At 42.6% G+C, this 21,500-nt stretch overlaps 2 protein-coding genes across 2 annotated transcripts in view; both read left to right on the top strand.

The window, feature by feature from the left end:
* The first annotated feature begins 1,175 nt into the window (after nt 1–1,175).
* ptar1 (protein prenyltransferase alpha subunit repeat containing 1) lies at nt 1,176–14,398 on the top strand. The gene is made up of 8 exons (XM_056377198.1): nt 1,176–1,268; nt 2,974–3,143; nt 4,343–4,409; nt 5,141–5,245; nt 6,746–6,989; nt 9,879–10,006; nt 10,069–10,302; nt 11,613–14,398. The coding sequence occupies exons 1-8, from the start codon at nt 1,183–1,185 to the stop codon at nt 11,995–11,997; spliced, it is 1,419 nt and encodes a 472-aa protein (XP_056233173.1). The 5' UTR covers nt 1,176–1,182; the 3' UTR covers nt 11,998–14,398.
* A 4,722-nt stretch (nt 14,399–19,120) lies between these two features.
* apba1a (amyloid beta (A4) precursor protein-binding, family A, member 1a) overlaps nt 19,121–21,500 on the top strand; it is a 50,084-nt gene continuing 47,704 nt past the window's right edge. Inside the window, exon 1 of the mRNA XM_056377469.1 lies at nt 19,121–19,823. The gene's annotated coding sequence lies outside the window, so the exon portion shown is untranslated. The remainder of the gene's footprint in view (nt 19,824–21,500) is intronic.

Here is a 21,500-nt window from a genome sequence, read left to right on the forward strand (position 1 = left end):
TCAAGGTGGCAGATTGCACCACTAATCCTGGGTTTGATTAATCCAACACTCAACACAAGAAAAATACATGAAGAAATGAGTAGATTTTACACTTTGATGTGGACTGACTCGGGATTGAGATCATTTATAAAGGACCTGTGTGTCTTTTGCTGGAGACAATAAATGTATTGTCATTGTGCTGCTCACAACAGAAGAGGGAAGCAGGTTGAATCAATAGTTTTCACAGTTTCTGGCAAGAAAACAGTCGACTCCCCCACTGTGGTTCCCCCACATCAGGATAACACACTTTTTCCACAGATGCTCTCCATCTCTTATGTAACGCTGTTTGAAAGTGAAGTTGCAGGCTTCACTTCAGGTGGGGGAGTCAACGGGAGACTGTCAGGCTGTTTCATTTCCCCAACACTTAGTCTTTTCAAGATTTTCTTTTTTCAATATTAGATCACACCAGGGAGTTTTTGTCTGTCTCTGTGTTGCATGCACTGCAGTATTTTAATCTTATCTCCAGTGAGTACAGTGAGACACTGTAAAGCAGATTTACAAAGCAAAAGATATAAATTGCAGGTTTCATTATGTGGGAAAAATGATGCATTTGATGATTCTGTAGAGAAGATTTATACTACATGTAAATTAACATAGACTCTTGAGTAATCCCAGTCACAAATACTGCTACAAAGGGTTACATTAGGTTGAATGCTAGTGAGCCCCAGAAAAGTTTTCTTTAAAAAAATTCCAATCATTTTTTTTCTGAATGAACAAAATAATTATCACAAATAAATAAAATAAAATAAATAAGCTAATGTTTATTTATTGTCTACTTACCAGTGTATCTGAGTTTTATAAGTTGGAAAATGGCAGAAATAAACTAAACTGTAAACTGTAATTAACGAGATATTTCTATAATAATCATGTTAATTGAAAAAAATACAGCAGAATTTAGATTTCTCATGAAAACTTTTCTCAGAATTCTGAGATAATTATCTCAGTAATTCAGGAAAAAAGAGCAGACTTTTTTTTCCTCAAGTGAATGCATTAAACGCAGCCTTGCTGCTTAGCCCCCATTAGACCTTACACCCACGAGCCTCGGCAGTATCTTTACTTATGGCTTTTCCGGGCTTCCGTATTATTGTTTTTTTAAACCGGAAAACGATCTTTGTCTGTGTGACGTCACTGGATGTTCTAAAAATGGCGGAGTCGGAGGAGGAGGTGGACGTCCTGGTCCAGAGAGTTGTCAAAGACATCACTAATGCCTTCAAGAGAAACCCCAACATGTAAGTAAAGCTAGCCGTGAAGAACCCAGACAGACCGGGGTGGTGGCGGTCACATCCATTGACAGTGTCCGATGTCACATCCATCTTCATCCAGCTATTCAACTGTGTGGGCTCGGACTATCACCTGGAATCAGAGCGGTCCACAGAAAGTTGACAGTTTAGTGAGCTAGCTCAGCTGTTCGTTTGTTCCGTTAGACAGATAACGTGTTTGTTCGGAACACGCCCGCGGAAACTGTTTCCTATGTGCTCGTTAACAGATGAAGTTAACGCTGTTGTGTTTGGTGCAGTTAGCTCGATAACCTTTTGACGTGATAAGGCTGCTGTCAAATCTACCACATTCTGCACGGGCCAGTGTCGCTAGCTCATTAACGATGAGATCAAGTCATTTAGTAATTAATTAATTTTTATGTCTTTTTATTGCTGCCTCCGTCTCTTTAATTGAGGTAAACCTGCAGCAGGCTGTCAGGTTTAGCTAGTGATAGCAGCCAACGTTACCTGTTAGCGGTTCATCTGTCTCTGATAACTAATGAAGCAGGAATGTGAGCTGTGGAGACCAGGACCAGAAATTCAGAAAAGGTAGTCAGTTAGTCTTTTTTTAAGAGACGGCTGGAGACCCTCATGGACCGAGGGATGCTGGACTGTCCTAATGAAAGGTAACAGCCGTGAGAAACAAGCTGAAACCTCTGGTTGTTGGTCAGCTGTGGTCCTGAACAGCCGGTTTAGATCTTTGGAGAACAAAGACAAAAACACAAAAGTTGACTGATGTGAAAGGATCTAGTTTTCACAGTGTGACCTGCTACAACCCATGTCATCGTCATAACACTGGCCATGAAAAAGGGGATAACACTTTTACTTGGCCTGTACATATTTACAACAAGCATCATGTTTGTAGTAAAAAAACGAGTCTGTTTGCTCATATTTATTAACATCATAATACTAAGAATCATTCATCACAACCTCTTAATATGCCCCCAAATTAATATCGTGTAGTCTGACCGATTAATTTGTGACCAAGATTTTACTATACACATCTCACAGCAAGACATCATGACATGAACCTGTTAATCACAGTGTAAAAGGACCTTTGTGGAGCTAATTATAAGTTGTGCTATTGCTACATAGCCATTAGTATTAACAGCTGTTTATGTGCCACGCTAGGAGAAACATAGTGAGTTCAGCATCAAACTTCATTACTTTACTCACCAAACACTGTCTCCAGAAGTGGAAAGCAATGCAAATGTTAACTCTTGTCTCTATCATCTTTTTTCTTCTACTGAAGTTAGCGTGCTAACCAGCTAGCCCCAGCTCAGGCCAATCTGCCTGGAAGTCCTGCTTAGAGGACGTATTATAACCTCTTGTCTTGAAAACACAACGATGGCTGAAGCTCTTGTCATGTGACAATCTCCACAACCTGATACTGACAAGAAACCACATTCGGCAGCAGAGAAAATTTACAAATAGTCCCTTTTAAGAAAAAGTCTTAGTCAAATATCCTACAAGAACAAAACAAACAAAAAAAGCATGAAGAAAACCAAGCTGAGCTGTGACTGATTGTGTCTCAGCATTTGAACAAAAGGTCTTTCAGAAACTGTCGAGCTGTCCCTGAGAATGTGATTTGACGCCACATGATGTGATGTCAGTGATTCTTCCATGTTAATAGACAACAGGTGAAAACCTCCGTCACTCTCTCCGTCTCCTCCCTCAGTGACGAGATCGGCGTGATCCCATGTCCAGAGGCTCGTTACAACCGCAGTCCCATCGTGTTGGTGGAGAACAAGCTGGGTGTAGAGAGCTGGTGTGTCAAGTTCCTGCTGCCATATGTCCACAACAAACTGCTGCTCTACCGCCAGCGCAAACACTGGCTGGACAGGGAAGGTAACTGAACTCACTCAACGTCTGCCTGGTTACAGTCAGATGATTAGATATGATGGTGTATTTATTGTGACATGTATGTCATATCTGTACAGAGAGTACTGGGACCAGTTTCATTGTCTTCTTTAACCTCAGAACTGCAGCATCAGTAACAAGCAGGATATACTGCAGCAGTGATGGGATGTGGCAGCTACTGATGCACACAATGTGCTTGTTATGTACAGAACCCTTGACAAAAACTCTGGCCCAACTGCATACAGTTTTTTTTTTTTATTTTTTTTTTATTTTAATAAGTGTTTTTAATGGCAGGTCTCAGTCGTTAATATGACAAGATGACACCCTGTTTTATTTTAGTTTTTGTATTATTATAGTTTTAGATAAGTGAAGATTGTGTCCTGGTGATGCTGTTTATCTAAGGCTCTTACTAAGGATGGGTATGGTTAGGATTTAAATTGTACTACTACTTTTACTGATACTGCTTATTGACCTGGTACTTTAACAGTTCTCTCATTGGACCTTTTTTTTTATTTTGTAAGAGGAAAAAAAATAAAATAACTGAATTAACATTGCTTATTTTTTCCACTTATACTCAATTAACATTCTGTTGTAATAAACTGCAACAACGTTGTTTTGAACAGATCACTACTAACAGGCTGATTTTGTAACGATGTAAATGTAATACACAGTGATTTACAACAGGACCTCTTTCACAGTATTTTACTGTGCAGTAGTGGCACAAACACACCTGGAACACCTGGAACAGACTTTCCCTGGATGTTTCTGGAGATTGCTTGTGTTTCTGCTCTGAAATGCAAAACCGTTAACCACACTTAGAACGTTTAGTCCTCTCCAGCATTGTCACAAAGAGCAGTCTGTGTGTGTTTTTACGGTGCTACAGTGTGTGACAGAGCTGCCCCGCCCTTGATACACACAGATTCAGAGAGAGAGAGAGAGAGATGCAGATGAACTGCTGCGCTGCGAACAGTGAGAATGCATTATAGATGAATGTCTTAATCAGAAACGGAGTTGATGAGATAAAATGTGCCAGAGAACTTTCATGTTGCAATAAAACATAGGAAATCTATTTTCATAATTTCTCCAGTACTGAGAGCCAATGACCTGCCAGTAACTGAATAAATGTAATGTTATATAATAATAAAGAAAACGAGAGAAGCTAATAGATGGTGTTTGTGTGTCCTCAGCTTTAGTGGATATCACCTGCACACTGCTGCTGCTGAACCCAGACTTCACCACTGCTTGGAATGTCAGGTACAGATTCACCAGCACAGCTACATACATTTGTTCTTATGAATGTCAGCTGTGTACAACAAGTGGATGACATCTTTACACAAAAGACGACCATATAGTCAAAGCTGATCTCAGCCCAACACAACACAGGATGTAGTCTGCTGTGCGGCCACGCTCACACCCTGCAGCCATTCTCATTCATTTGAAAAGAACAACACTACGATGTGCTTCAAAAAAAGTTGAATCTGGTTCATGTGATGTCATCCAGCAAGGCGCTGCATTGGCCAATCACATACAGAGCAGCACACCTTACCTGGTGGATTCCTCTGTACTCTACTGTGTTTCTGCTGTGTACCTGGAAATGGTCACAGTGAAAGATAAAACAGTAGCTGCTGTGAGAACTTCCCAGAGTCCAGAGTATTTCAAACCACTGGTTAGCTTCAGATCCATTCACAGATTGTATTCTATTGTCTCACCTTTATATGAAACAACAACCCCCCCCCAATGTGGCCCAGGATGCATTTGTGTTCACACTGTTAAAAGAATGTGGCCACATGTGGCTCAGACCACCTCTGAATGTGGTCTGAGTGATCGGATCTCAAATGTGTCCTCAATGTGTCTTGGTGCATTCACACCTGAACTTAGAGCTGACCACTTGTGATCAGGTCACCTGAGACGGATGTTAATACCAGGTCTGAACAGGGTTTCTGTTCGTTGAAAGCAGCCTAATGTGTGGCTGATTGTTGTTGCAGGAAGGAGCTGCTGCAGTGCGGAGTTCTTAACCCAGAGAAGGACCTCTACCTGGGCAAGCTGGCCCTCACCAAGTTCCCCAAGAGCCCGGAGACGTGGATACACCGGTAAGACTTGGCTGCAGAGGGCACTGTTGTTGTTCATTTGTGTTTTTGGGGCAGTCAGTGTAAGGACAGGACTCATTAGCCACTGTACTGTAACACCTGTTATGTAGAGATCCAGTTGGACACTGCACCTCTGTGGTATTTGCCTTAACCGTCCCACCCTGTTCTTCACCGAACACCTCCAAATATTAGTCACTACAGTGTGTTGGCTGAAACGGTTGGTAACTGAGCAGCGTTTATGAATGACAGCAGCTGTTGGAGTCCGGTTGAGAACCGAAACTCTGTTCAAAATGCCTGTCCGTGATTACGTCGCACATCAACAGTGTGTCATTTTGTTAACACATGAGCTAGTATACATGGCTAACATCACAACAAAGACCCTCCAGAATGTCGGGATCACAATAATTAATGCAATTTAATTGAACCAATCTGTGAATTCTGCGCGACCTTGCATTTTTGTCCAGTCACCACAACTCTTCCGCAAATTTAACCAATCATCATAGTTTCCAATGAGTTGAACCAATCACACCAGTCCCTGCGCGAAACCTTGATGTACATCACCAAACTCACTTCCTTGTTCCCTGCTTGAAGAATGTTGTGAAGCTGCAGACACGTGTGACATGAGCATCTCACATTTACCAACAAAAATGACTGTTAAAGACCGTGTAAAGCACTTCCCCGACGTTTTACACAAAGCAGGGTTAAAATGTTTTGTACCACATTCAACAGTGTGGTGGAACCACAGGTGTAGAGCTGCCGGAGCCACTGGAACGACGCTCCGCTACTTTTTTTCTCCAGATGAAATAAAATATTTCAATTTTTATTTGTTCCCACAGTTTCATTGCAAAAAAAACAAAAAAAAAAACTAAAAGCATCACAACATTCATTGCAACTTTTTAGAAAAGCTGCCCAGGAATCAGGTATTTTAGCCAGTAACAATCCCAAAAAGCCAACTGACAACAGTGTGAAAGATGGACTGGGAGAGAGAGGAGAGAGACTGTGGTCATGATCAGGCTGAAGACTCTTTGAAGCATCTCTTTAACTCTGAAAATAACTCCTCCTCTCCATCTCTGTCCCAGTGCTTTACTTTAATATTTGTATCACTACAAACTGCAGCCTGACAGAGCTAGTTGTGTGCTGCATCCACTGTGTGCGTGCGTGAGTGTGTGTGTGTGTGTTGCAATCCCAGCCTGCGTCAGCCGAGCAGCTGCTTCTGCTCCTGTTAAAGACTGAGGCTGAAACAGACAGCTGCCAAACAGCTGGATGCAAGCATCTCAATGCTTAGCTTTATAATTAGTCAGTAAACACCTGTAACTCCATCTCACTGAACAGTAAGAGGCACCTAGTGGTAGAACCAGGTACTACACAGTGCAGCTCCTCCTCTGCATCCTCTGTTCATGTGTCTTTAATCAATTAGATTATTAACAAGTTAATCATTGACAGTAGTAACTGCCCTACCTGCACACCAGGTGATGTCACTCAGCAGCTGATGTCTCCCTGCAGACGCTGGGTGCTGCAGCAGATCCTGCGTCAGGTGTCTGCTGTGGGCCGCAACAGGAAGCAGCAGCAGGGTGAAGTGGAGCAGGCTGATGGAGGGAGGAGCCAGCAGCTCAGTGATCACCTGGCCAGGACGCTCCACCAGGAGATGAAGGTGTGCTCCGACGCCGCCTGCCGCTATCCCAGCAACTACAACGCCTGGTCCCACCGCATCTGGGTGCTTCAGCACATGGCCAATGGCAACGTCAAGGTAGGACGAGGAAGAGTGGCTTTTATTGTTTTTAATTTGTCATATGACAACCTGCTAACAAGGAGCGTTCAGTTCAGTTCAGTTCAAAATAGCGTATTTGGACCAGTTTGTTGTCAGTTCACAAACACGGTAAACAGTTTATTTACACACAGTATATGCAAACACACGTTAAACTGACTTTCTGATGCCACGTCTCAAACACTTCCTGATGGTCTAAGTTTAAAGTCATCATATAAAGGGATGGCAATCATCTGAATTTTATTGATCCTGTTCCTTATCAATTCTTGGTCAAATATTTGGATAAAATATATACATATTTTTATTTGTCTAAGTGTTAACTGAACAATCACAAAGTAAACAGTATTTAGGCGACGCTAAACCTTACTGAGTCAACACAATTTGAACGCACAGCATATAACTTCTGCCTCTATATGAAGTGCAGACGAGACCTTGAAAATCTCATGTAAATCAAATGATGATTGACCCTCAAGGGTTATTTCCTGTGTCCAGTGGGTGGCGCTATGACTATGACTTCATTTTAGCATGCAGATGTCTTCAGTGTGGGGGACAGTCATCCTACATGGAAAGTTTGGGGCAGTTTTGACATACGTGTTGGAGTTATAGCAACTTCCGCTTTCATGGCGAATACTTTGAAATTTGCCATGCCGCCACGGGCAGGTGCTCCAATGAAAATTCAAACGCTTAGCAATTTAGCATTGAAAAGGTCTTTAGATTAGACTGAGCAAATATGATGTCGATCTGATTGATTCTCTAGGAGGAGTTTGTTTAAGTATGACACCTGGAAATGGGGAAAATTTGCACCAAAATTGTGTAATAAATTAAAAATGGCGGACTTCTTTTTGACTTTAGGTTATGGGGTTTTTGTAGATCTCCATAGGACACACATGCAATCCAAATTTCAGACATCTAGGAGAATCCTACTGCAGGGGCTACTGTGAAACATGACATTCCTCTGTCATGGCACTCCAGCATAAAACTACGTTACCAGGAGCGACCATTACGGTTGACACTCAGTCATCAATGACTGACCGTGCCTGCGATCAAAAAATGCGTGTGTGCACGTTCATTGCTGAACATGATCTGTCTTTCACAATTTCTTTGTTTACAACCCAAAAAGAATGAAGAAATAAGTGATCCTGGCCTTCTTGATTTCACTTTAAACTTCAGTTTACCAGTTCTTTAAGCACTTCAATGTTACTGTATTTTATGTATCTATATCTTCAATATTTTTTTTTCCCATTATTATCTGTTTTTCAGAAGGAAACATTTAAACATTGCTATAGTATTGCAGTATTGTTTACAGTTGTGTTTTACATTGCACATACTTTTATAGAGAATAGAGAAATATTTGATAAATATAGATAAAGTCATTTATGATGTGTCCAGTGATCCCCCCGAATTTCATAAACATCTGACCACCTTTGTGCCGACATGGCCCTATGAACAGTGTCTTTGGTTACAGTACGAGGGGATTGCTATGCTGTGTGTGTATTGCAGGCAAAGTGGTTACAAGTTACTATTTACTGGTATTTACTTACATTGAAAACATATGATCCACTGATGTGCATTGAAAATATATTAGATAATAGAAAAAGATCAAAACAGAGCAGTTCATGCCACTGCTGGTTGTTTTATTGTAAAGTTCTGTGACAAACATGATCCTTCATTTGTCCTGTATTTTACATCACACACTGTCCTCACTATCCACACACACACACACACACACACACACACGCACACGCCAGGCATCATCAGGAGACTGAACTGTGGATCAAGGACAGTACATATGTTCACTTGGACTCGAGGATGAACTGATTAGACTTTGGTGGTCAAAGGTCAAGCTAACTATGACCGCATAAAACACTTTTTAGCCATAACTCAAGACTTCACACAGCTATTATGACAAAATTTCACACAAGTGGTTCATATTTTATATGACTCTGGACAAACAGGGATGTAATCTGAAACTAGTCTGAATGAAGAAGGCAGACAACTGTGAGGCGGTGATTCTAGTTCAGATAATGAAGTCAAACACTGGATTATTGATGGTCATTATCAAAGGTAGACTCAATTTAATTTAATTTAAGAGTTATATTGTACTATAACACTGAGCTCTTTCCTCTGCTCTTCACACATCTGCGTTCTTCACTAACACCATCCTAAAGTCCCTGTCCCTGAAGACAGCAAAGACCAACAAGGTCATCGTCAATGTCAGAGAGTCACAGGAGGGGAGGAGTGGAGACAGAGCGGAGAGAGTCCAACTCCAGGACTCTGGACATTCACATCTCAGAGGACCTCACATGGTCCACTAACACCACTGCACTGGTTAGGACTGAAAGTAAGCCGGTCCTCTCCAGCAGCAGCTGGTGACCTTCTCCTGCCGCACCACAGAGCATCCTAACATAAGGCATCTCTGCGTGGTGTCAGGGCTCCAGCTCCAGGTCTGGAGGACGTTCGCAGCTCACACTGTGAGGACTCTACACACCCAGGTCATCATCTGTGTGAACGCTTCACCTGAGAAATGGCTTCTTTCCCAGAGCTGCTCTGAACCCGGCGTCCTCCACATGCTGCACTACACTGTAGTTAATGTCCTCATTTCTCAGGGATGAAGACATTCACCTCATGGTGTTTGGTCTGGTGCTCCTGTACTGTTCACTACCAGACACTGCTAATACTGTCCGTCACTTCACTGCCTTTTTATCTGTTATTGTTGATTTCTAACCTTTTTATTATTGACTTTTTATTGCATCATGTACAGAAGCTGGAAAACCAAATGTCTTTGTTCTTGTCTATTCTGTTGTAGTCTGACCTGGATCTAACCTCCCAAACAGCTGCTGTATTTCACCTGAACTCTCTCAATGTGTGCAGGTTTTCCATGATGAGCTGTCCTCGATGCGCCTCTGGGTGTCCATGCATGTGTCTGACCACAGCGGCTTCCACTACCGCCAGTTCCTGCTCAAGGAGCTGATCACTGAGCTCTCCCAGACTCCAGCTTCCACCACTTCCACCACTTCCACCACTTCCACCACCACCACCACCACAACCACCACCACCACCACACCACCACCACCACCTGTTCACCGCAGCACCGTTCCAGCACAGACCCCAGCACCAGCCCCCTCCATCACAGCCACGCCCAGGCTAACGGGGAGTTGTCAGGCGCAGAGGCAGCGGGGGAGGAGGAGAGGCAGCCCAGCTCCACCACGGTACTGCAGCTCTTCCACCAGGAGATGGAGCTGTGCTCAGACCTGATCCAGTCCTTCCCTGGACACGAGACCCTCTGGAGTCACAGGTGAGGCCACAAGTAATAAGGACACAAGGCTTTTACTATTAGCAGCAACTTATTATGAGACGGAGGTTTTCATATCAGTTCTAAATGCCATAAATAGGTGAAACTCAGGCACAGTAAACTGTAATCAGTGAGTGTGCTGTTAATGTAAGTTACTGCACAGGCCATGGAGCCTTAGAAAGAACCTCCTGCTTCCCTGAGATGTTTGTTTGCTGCCGTTCTTTGCTGATATTGTGAGGGATTGCTGGATTTCACCCATTCACACACACATTCATACTGCACTTTATTCTACATATGACTCCTTTCTACCACACACTCTCACACACACTTGTATGATACATCAGGGGCAATTTCTGTTCCCGATATCCCTCTGGAGCCGCAGCCGCCTTTTGGCCAAGCATCCTTCTTTAGCCCAACAGTACAGTTTCGAGACCGCATGTGTAGGACACTGCTTTTTCGGGCCAGCGCCTCCTAGCGTTTAGGAGTACCAGAGGCTGCAGTTTCAGAACCATATTTCTATGTAGTTTTAAAGGTTTACTCCACCCAAATACTTCTTTCTGTCTTGTGGTCGCTAAGAGTTGCGTGTTGGGTAAATTGTGTAATTAGAATAATTAGATAATTATCAGATAAAATAAAGATGGATTAATATGCTACGGCCTTTGCAGTCACCAGATCTGGACCAGATATTTGAGAGAAAACAGAAATAACATGTTCTAATACTAATGTACTATGAATTTCCCTCCAGCTATAATTGAGTAGTTAATTGTTTGTAATAAAAGATTCTAATATTGTAATATAAGATAGTACATTCCTGCAGTAGCCTGCCGAGCCTTAGGTTCTGCAGGAACCCCCTTCTCCGTCAGGCTCTTTAAGCAGTTTCCGGATCAGACCTGAGGGCCAGACCATCACTCTCACACCTCAGTCGACCCCTCACAGTGAAACCTGTGTCCCAGGTGTGACAGTACATGTCAGCAGCTTCACATCTAGCTGGAGCGTCTGTGTTGGGGTGAATGATGATATTCTGGGTACAGCCAGGAGCTGTTAGACGTGTGTGTGTGTGTTAAAGTGTTAATTTGCTGCTTCCTGACAGGTGAGAAGGTGAGCAGTCAGAGATGAGACGTGTGTCCTTGTTAACAAGGTTAAATGCGGTTGTGTTGTGATGACATATGGTGGATGTTAGTGATGTAATAGCCTCAGCTGTATTAGACCCTCTACGGCTAAAAGGACCATGTCCCACATGCTATTACATCTGTATTAGTGCAGAACATTTCAATAATAACATGGCTATATCTCCCCTCCCCCCCTCCCCTCAGGCGGCATGTGTTTTACTTGTGGCACGACTGGAGGATGGACCACCAGCACCACTGCAGTAGTAATGGAGGCAGCCAGTCGGTCCACCTCAGCGACAGCGACCCCGACCTGACGGAGGGCGGAGCTCAGAGCTGCGCGGGGCGGGGCGACAGCGTGAACGGACAGAGGCATGTTAGCGAACCTATGGAGGTGGACAGGGCGTCCTTACCAGACCCGCGTGATAGCAAGCGACTGAAGAGAGGCGTCCAGCTGCCGGCCCCCCCCACCCTGCCCTCTGAGCACAGCTTTGTAAGCGGCGTCCTGGACAGGTGCTCCAACCCCGAGCAGAGACGCTTCGCCCTGGCGTACAGGAAGTGGTTAGACACTGTCATTGGTCAGCAGCCTTGAGACAGAGAGAGAACAGTTAGCCCCATCCTGTCTTTACATTGAAGTTGCCTTTAGACACAGATGTAGGATCAGCTTCCCCACTGTAGTGCTGACAGTAACTAATAGTTGTTCAAATGCAGTGTTGACTTTAGGAAGCCCAGGTTCTGTCCTGTCCTCCTGACAGTGAGTAGAGAGGATGAGGATGGGATGTTCTTCCTCAGAAACATCTGGATTCTTTTGAGCTTCATCTGAGCCAGTGCTCCTTCAGAATGGAAATCTGCACGCACGCACATATACACACACACACACACACACACAGACACACACACACACACACACACACACACACAGCGCTCTTATTTCAGGTGTCTCGATGCCTCAGGACAGTTTTCCACAGCTCAGCTTCACCCACACGTTACTTCACCTCTCCCCAGATGTTTGAGCAGAGACGCTGAGTGAAGCTGCCAGAGGAGGAGGAGGAGGAGGAGGAAGAGGAAGAGGAAGAGGAAGAGGTAGAGGTAGAGGTAGAAGTTAAACAGGTCACACTTGTACGGAAGGGCCAAAAAGGCCAATATTATAAATAAAAATATTATTTAATAAATAGAATATCCTTAATTATTAAGGATTTAAATTAATTTAAATAAATAGTTAAAACTTGTTTGTTTCACCTCATTAGAATATTTTCAAGGTTTATTGGAGTCAATTTTAAAAGTCTGTTTTCTCGGGTGATTAGCTGAGAGCAGGAATCAGCTCTAACGGAAGTGACACGAGTGTGAGCGGGAAAAATTACATTATGAAAATAAATCTTTTAAAAAAGGTCAATTTTTAGTAATATTGCTAAAATGTTACCAGAAAAGTATTTGTCATTAATTAGTTGGGTTTTATATACCTATATTTATTCCTGTTTATTTTTGAATGTTTAATATTTTTATTTTATTTATCGGCTCTTTTGGAATCGAACAGAACGATCGTGGCTCTGATTAAACGTCTTGCAATTGATATTGGAAGCTTTTGTTTTAGCTCCTCTTCAGATGAACATTTTGACATTCGGTCCACCCCCCCACCCTTCGGTGCAGCGGTGGTCTTAAGCACAGCCGGACTCGGGGTTCCTCAGATTTCCATTCTGAAGCAGTAACCTGTATTAACCCTTTCACCTGGTGTTCTCCTTCACTGATCCTTGGTTTGCTGCTCATGGTTCATTTCTGGGTCAGTTAGTCCAAACATGTAGCTGTGTGCTAAGTTACAGTAGCTCGCAACAGAAATCCAAACAGCTTGTCACTAGCTAAAAGTCAGTCAGAGGTAATGTACAGGTCTTTAACCTTCTGACAACCTGCAGCACTAAACACCTGAGCAGAGAAACGTTCAGTGGGACTGATGTGACTTTGAAGGACAGAGTTCCCCAACATCCACTGGTGCTACATGCTGCCATCACTACAGCTGTTACAGGTGTGTAGTAACAGGTGAAACTGAACAGCACTTTGGGCTATTGATGATAATAGTCTGTCATTGTTTTCTTGGGTATAACAACAATATTACAGGCCAATATTACATTAGGCCAAGCTGCTTCATGTCACTACATTATTAAATAATACGTGTAACATCATAAAGGTCAAAATCTTCATCATGTGTTTGTGATGAGGAATTGGTTGTAGCACGCTGCAGCTGCAGGTGATAGCTCCTCCCTCTACAAAGTGTCATTATACTGAGGGAGGACGAGTGGTACTCTGTGTCTGACACACCTGAGTTCACCTGAGGTCACCTGTGTTCCAGGTCAAAGCTAACTGGCTGCAGTTTGAACAGGATCCATCTTTGACTTTTTGTTTTGGGTTATTACTAGTTTAGTCACAAGTGAACAAATACATGACTTGTTTCATCAGTGTTGCCATGGTCTTATTTTATTATATTATATTATTATATTATATTATAATAAAGACAGATTAGGCTGTGTCTGGTCTCAGTCTGGAGCCTGAACAGCTGATCTCCCGTCACAGTCACCATGAGCTTCCTCGTCACCCTCTCCATGTTGTACTTAGCTTCTCTGAGATCCGTCATCACCTCAGATCACTGTGTACATGATCATATATAATCTTCAAACTAGTATTTTGAGCCATGAATCCTGTAGGTTTGGTGCATATCATTAAGTGTACGTTGGGGTATTTTAACATCCTTACAAACCTAGAACACAAACTTTGAATACAAGTCTATCTATGCAGAAACGTTTTTTAATGGTTCTACAAGCTTTTAAAAGAATAATGTAGCTTCTGTTTTCTCAGATTTCTTCTTCAGTCAAGGGTTTGTCCTTCATGAATAATCCTGTGCATCTCATTCATTCTCTATTTATTTATAGAGTTAAAGTATTTTATCTTCACTCTCAGTGTTTGTCAACTGCTTACCAAGAGAATAAAGCTCATCTGGAATAAAGGTTTGTTTTCACCTGTTCTTTGTGTCTGTGTGTGTGTGTGTGTGCGTGTGGATCATCTCATGAACCACTGCACTGATGACCTGCTCATAGAATATTTACATGCTTCAACCCGTTTCTTGAACTGGTTCACGAAAGATTTCCAGGTTTGCTTTGGATCACGGTCCTGTTGTAGAAACCAGCCTCTCTTCACTTCCACTGCAGGATGTGTTCCACCCCTCCTGTGTCAGCCCAACCTTCCTGCAGCTCCTCTGCAGCCATGGATGTACAGCAGACCTGCAGTTTAATCTACATCTCATCTGAACCCCCCCAACAATCCCTCCTAATGCTCGTACAGCCCTGCAGCAGGATGTAAAAGACAAAACTTTTTCAAAAATTTTTCTCAACATATTGATTCTTCAGAAGAGAAGTTGTGGTTGTCACCTTCAGTACTGTTTTATTGTGGACTCTGGACCTGATAGAAACCTGGGTTGAACTGACTTTATCTCAAAATGTTTTAGGGTCATGATTTCATTCTGATAAATGTCCATAAAATCAAAAGTCTTATGAATCTGTTATAGAACACTAAACATGTTCAACAAAATGTAAAAACCAAACTGACTAGTTTTATTTCAACACTTCAGTCGTCAGTTCAACGCAATGAAAAGCTGTTTAATCATCCTCATGTTCCCAGTGACGGAGCTACGGATAAATTCTGACTTCAGCTCTCATGTCTTTAGATGGCCTCTGGGAATATGCTTTTAAGGAGTTTACAGTGTTTGGTTACAAATATTATTTTTAGGCAAAACGAAAAAAAATAAATCAAAGTTATTCTCCATGTTTTAGACTGTAAAAATCCTCTGATTAATTAAGCAATATCACATGAGGGGGAGTGAGCTACTGAATATCAGCACGGCTGTGATTCGGTCATAGGTGCGAGTTCCACGAGCGCCATATTAGTTAAATAAACAACAACAGATTGTGAGTTGTTTGTTTATTTCATCATTTATTTGGTTACGCCAACACAAATAGTTCCGCAACTGGACTGTTGCTAAGCAACACATAAACATTTTCCTGACCCGCACAGTGCACACTAGCTTGCTACTTTGTCTACACGTTACCTCAGGTGTGCGCTGATGTATCCAGGCGACCAGACATCATTTAATTCAAATGTTATTTCTGGAAATATATTCATCCTTGCTTAATTTGTGACAATAGATATATAACGACTGTAATGTCTGTAGATGTTTGTCTTACTGGCATAAAATATAATAACAACAGAATGAGCTAAAACGTGAGTTCTTCATCCGTGTAACGCTTTCCTGCAGCACCACAACACAACTACGCCTTGGTGAAAATGGTAATATGGATTTTCTGCTGAATATTTTACTGTTATTAGGTAAATTATTTATACACAAATGCGGGTATTTTAAAACCAAACCATGTATAAATCATTAGCTGAACGAATTTGAAATACTAAGCAAGTCTCTGAAGCTTATAAAAGATGATAAAGCCCTTAAATTAATTTCGTTACCTGATTTATTTAAGATAATTTGAAATAAGCCCCTTTTCTATTTTTCTTTCTTTTTATATGAAGTACTTTTTGTTTGTTTATTTCTGTAATGTGCTTATGCTCAACCGCTGTTAGTTCTTATTCTTTTCTGTGAAAAAGATAAATGCCTTATTTGTTTTTATCTTTATATGTTTTTGAATAAAACAAACAAAACAAAAAAACACAACTACGCCTCCGCATATGTCACTCTCTGACATGTTCATTCACGTTGAGCAAATACAATAACAGGTTCTAATAATTTCCATTCATTACAATGACTGTTGTAACGCTAATTAACCTTTAATAGAACGGCTGTAAAGCGGGGTAATACATGTAGTTAAAAGTCACAGTGTTGTTATACTCTATATTTTTTAACATGGTTTTCCACATTAAAACTGTATTTTCCTCATTGAGAAATCTGTATCAGGCCTTGTGCCCCACCCACCGCCTTGTTGCTCCAGGTTGACAGGTAAAAGAGCAAAGAGTATCAAGATGGTTAGAGGAGGAAACATCAGACTCAGCCACATGTTTGAGCCCCAGTCAGACCCAGACTCAGATGAAGAGTTTGTTGAGACCAGAACCAGAACCTAGCAGACGTATCAGAACGGTTAGCGCAGTTAGCATCTTTTATTTGTTTGTGTTGTTTGTTAGCTTGTAACTGGCAGTGACTGACACAGTGTTAGTGGTTGTGCTAATATAAACTCTCTCTCTCTGTACTGACAAGGTTTCAGGTTTATTTAGCCCCGCCCCCTGTCCCCACAAGTTGACAGGATTGGTTCCTTAGGCTTGTGACGTATGAAACCCTGGCTGTTTGAATCTGTTTTTATGAGACTGTCACTGATTCACTGCAATTCAAGGAGAAAATGATACTGATACTGTATCTCTTGTATTATATAGTTAAATGTAAAATGTTCTGTAACAAGATTTTACACATTAATAAAGCAGCAAACATCTATTTTCTATTTAGCGATATAGTGGAGTAATGACATCCTTAACAGAGAACAAAGCCAAACCCTCTCTGTGTGTGTTGTAACATTAGTTTGTCTGAGCTTTTCTTTGGTAGCCATTCTGTCAGTGGAGGCATGTTAGTGCATGTGAGTCCCCTCCTGTTAAACCGTTGGTTCTCCCCACGTTTATAAACACACAGGCTCCGCCCACAGGTGAGATGTCACAGTGCTGTATGCAGCATTCAGGTGAAAGTGACCATCAAGACATTGTGACTACTGGCTCAAATCCTGGTCAGCTGATGGACCGTCACAACATCCATATAGTCTTTGGATCGGCTCCATCAGTCATTCATGCTGCCGGTCCCACTGAATCAGTCCATGGCTGAATTTCTTTCCCAGTCCGACTGTGGAGCCAATACTGGTCTGGCTTTACTGAGATTGAGAGTCCTACAAGCTTCTAAAGACTACAGAGGTCTGTACTACAAAGCAGGATTTGAGTTTATTGAGGTAAGTTCAGGTTTTAACCCTGTGTTTTCATTCCTATGACAGTGGTTCACTTGTTACTGAGGTAAATCACCATGGTAACTTACGCTGAACTCCTAACCTGCTCCGACGCAGTTTAACTTCCAGGATCAGATCAAAACCTGTCAATAGCCAAACTACTGACCAATCAGATACCTGGAAAAACTGAGTCATCATTCCCTCAGGATCCTGACAGGGACGTTTACAATAAAGTGTTCAATATAACGAACAGTAGACATTTATATAAATTCGTATTGTTCGAATCATTTTGTTGTTCCAGGTCTTGCGTGTGTCCACTCTCTGTTTTATGACAGAGCTTGCATGGAGAGTTTATCACACTAAATAAACATGTCATAACTTTTATAGATTCATTTTCAATTAAATCCGACAGGATTCCTGACTGTACTGATGCTCTTATTCTTCTTCATCAAAAAACTAAACTCCTGATGTCTTTAATTAGAACAATGATCCACACACTGTTGAATATTTCCCATGATTATACATATGATTTATAATTTTTAAACATTTCAGTCCGACTGACTCATCAGACATCAACTACGTCTCTCCTCTTTTCTCTCTCTCCTCTCTGGTGGGAAAATACCTTTGGATCTGTCCAGCAACACTTCAGCTCCTCCAAAAAGGTGGGTGAAGGTGGGACCTCAAAAGGGATGGAAACCGGAGTCCATTGAAAGAATAGGTTTTCCAACCAAATGTGTAGTCAGTGCATCATCCAGTCCAGTCTTGGCAAGGGCTGCGTGAAGCGTTGCTCGCAATGGGCAGGATCCTTCTCTCAGCTCAGCGCTCCCAGAACTCCTGAGGGAAGTCTCGAACCCATCCTTAGCTTCTACGCTTGCAGGCTCAGCTCCCTGGCGAGACCCGCCAGGTGAATGATCCTACCTAGGGTTAAATGCACCTTCAAAGGCCTGAAATTGAGAGTTGGACGCCCTAGTTGACATGCAGTTGTTGTTGCATCATCCCCATCCTCACCTGAATCCCAGGAAACCACCTGAGATCTGAAGGAAAAACGTGACCAAAACACAGGACATGACTCAGAACCTCTAGCAAACCTCTTAGCCCGAAACCCAGAACCAACAAGCTAGCAGGCCGTGGATTGGGGTCACAGCCTGGCAAACCAAGTGAGAGCTGTGGCTGGGTGCAGTCGCGATTGGAACTTAATAGCAGCCTTACCTGTATGACTTTATCCCACCAGACAAACAATTAGCTAGCCCGGCAGCTTAATCGTAGCCTGCTGCTAGCCTGCCTGGAAAGCACTTGCAGCTAGGTAATCCAAGTGATCGGAATGTCCAGCAAATTTATCAACCAGACAAACAATATCTAGCCGTTCAGGCAATATGAACCTGCTACCAGCTGGCTTACCTCTTTCTTTTCTTTTTTCTTTCTTTGCTAAGCAAGAAAACCAGGTAAGAGCTGTGTACTATATCCACAGCTGGTAACCAGACTGCAGCATTCGGAGGAATTTGAACACACAACCAACTGTTAAAGACAGTCAGTGTAGTTGGCGAGCGAGCCAACACAACTTGGAACTGACTCAGAGCTGTTTTTTCTTCTACTCCATGTGTCAGTATCTTGATGGTTCATAATGTTAAATGTCTGTTTTCGTTAGTGACGGCTACAGTAGGTAACGTTATCTAACTTCTTGTTACCCATATTGTGAATGTGTTCAGCAAATCGCTATCGCTAGCTGGCTAACTGTTAGCATTGCTATGGAGCATATCACAGTGATTGCTAGCATGAGCTAATGGTTGCGGCTGGATTGTTTTTGTTTTCTCTCATGTACACAAAGTTACTTTATTCAGTTGAGCTTCTATGTTGTGTGTTTAGTGGAAGATTTCTCTGAGCTTCATTAACACCTTGCTGACTGAGAACATGAAGGGGGGGGGAGGGGGAAAGCGTGGACAAAGAAGCTTTGTTTTGGTCTGAGATGCTGCCACATCTAGTAGCAATAATAATCATTTACAGAACCTTTAAACACTTGATGTTTATCAGAGGGGTCTTTAAAATGTGTTTTAGTAATGTCAACCAGAATTAAATTCCTGACGTGAACAGTCCTGAAAAGTTTTTACAAAATAAACACCAATATTCTTTATAAATATTTCATAGTTGTTCCTTTGTTTCACACATAAACAATGTCTTTTTTTGTTTTTTCTTCTTCTTCTTCCATGTTTCGCCTTGACAGACATTAAATAAACAGTCAAACTGGTCAGGCTATTTTCTGTGTCTTATGATGATGTGACGGTGGCGGTGGGAGAGGGAGGGGCTGGGAGGCAGGCAAACACACACACACACACACACACACAGAGAGAGAGAGAGAGAGAGGCAGACGGCAGCGACTACAGGGAAGATGGAGGACTGTGTGTCGGCGGCGGAGCAGACCTCCAGCCTGCAGCTACATCCCCGCTGAAAGCAGGTGAGTCCGCTTGTGGTTCGGCTCAGATGCGGCTCAGTATCGGCCGACACCCACAGCTCGGAGGGCGGCGTGTCGTTGCTGGGCTGCGGGGACGGTGTGTTGTCGCCGCTCGGTGTGTTGACGGTTTGAGGAGTGGCTACAGGGACAGATAACGGCGCGCTTCAGAGAAAATGCAATACCGGGATCCAGAGGGACAGACACGCAGAGCTGGCTCTATGTACGAGGCTTTGTGCCGGGCTGAAGCGCGACCGCCCCCCGACCTGACATGAATGAAACGGCCCACAGAGGCCCTGTTTTGGCAGGTGCAGAGTCCCGGCAAAGCTGACCACAATCCAGTCCACACTCCGGCCTGGTTGAGTATTGATGCTTCCTGGGTGCTGTCTCTGTCCAGATCGAGTACATCGGTTCATGTGATGCAGAAACTAAACGCAGACACATGTTGTGTGAGTGTGTGTGGCCTGGTTGTTGTTGACAGAGATGCTGCAGGTTAGTTTGTGGTTATGCAGTCTGTCCGGGCTGCAGCACCTCCATCCAGAGACGTGGTTCATCACGTCCTGATGAAACCACACTGGAAAATAAAAGAGATTGAGCCAACGTACTGAATATTCCTGCAATCGTTCTTACAGTCATCACATGTAGCCTAAGTGTGTTTTTTAATGTATTGTTAAACAGGGTGTGTGTGGAAATATTAGAGATGCTCCTGTTTGTGTCAGCAGGTAGAGGGGTGTGTCTGTGTTTGATTGACAGCAGCAGGCAGGCTGGGAAGGAAATATAAATCTGTTGAAACTGTAAGTCATGGTACCGACTGTTTACTGTGCTGCAGCTGATCAGTGTGTCTCAATTATGTCCACACTCACACTTTTCATTTAAGAGCGTAACTGAGTTCACACTGACGGCAACATGCATGGTTCACCCATAACAGTTTCCATTAACTTGCTTAATGCACAATTTGAAACTGCGAAATTGAAGTTATAATATGTAACTTTTCCTAATTAGAATGTCTAAAAACAACTAGACCTATTTTCTATATGTTGTTGAATTGTGTTCTTATGTTATCCAAAACGTTTCCAGCAATTCTCAAACCAGAGAAGTAGGTGATTTTAATCATGGTATCGCTCTGTGTCATTTGGTTTCCTCATTGTCATTTTGGTATCCTCTATAATCACGTCTGACAGAAGCTAATAATAATAATAGCTAATAATTGACTTTTATCTGCTTTTAAGCCAGATACACTTTAAACACCTTGGTGGCTGTCAACTCTATATTTTAACCAGAAGAAGGATTTTAGTCATCGGATGTCTGGATCTGAAGTTATCAGAGAAAATAGCTGAGGAAATGTTAGACAGCTCAGCTCCCAGCTGCTGGAGACGTCCTGTCCTGCATGTCCACTGAAGAGCGTCTCTGAATCTTCTGATTTTTAAGTGAAACTGCTTTCTGGGTGTTTCTACTGGTTTTAATCCCCTGGTGTGTTTGTTATGGCGAGGAGGACACCTCTGTGGATAATTCGGCTGCTGGTAAAAACCTGCTGAACGTCTGGTTCATAAGTTATCAGAGAAACAATCAGAACAAAGGTTAGCATCAATCTCAGCTCCATCTCTTCCCTGAGTCTCTGTCCTCCGTACAGCATCGCTCAAACACTGACTTTAAATGTCAAACTGCTTCATTCAGTGTTTTTGA

This window comes from Seriola aureovittata, chromosome 5, assembly GCF_021018895.1.
Source record: "Seriola aureovittata isolate HTS-2021-v1 ecotype China chromosome 5, ASM2101889v1, whole genome shotgun sequence".
NCBI classification, from domain to species: Eukaryota; Metazoa; Chordata; class Actinopteri; order Carangiformes; family Carangidae; genus Seriola; species Seriola aureovittata.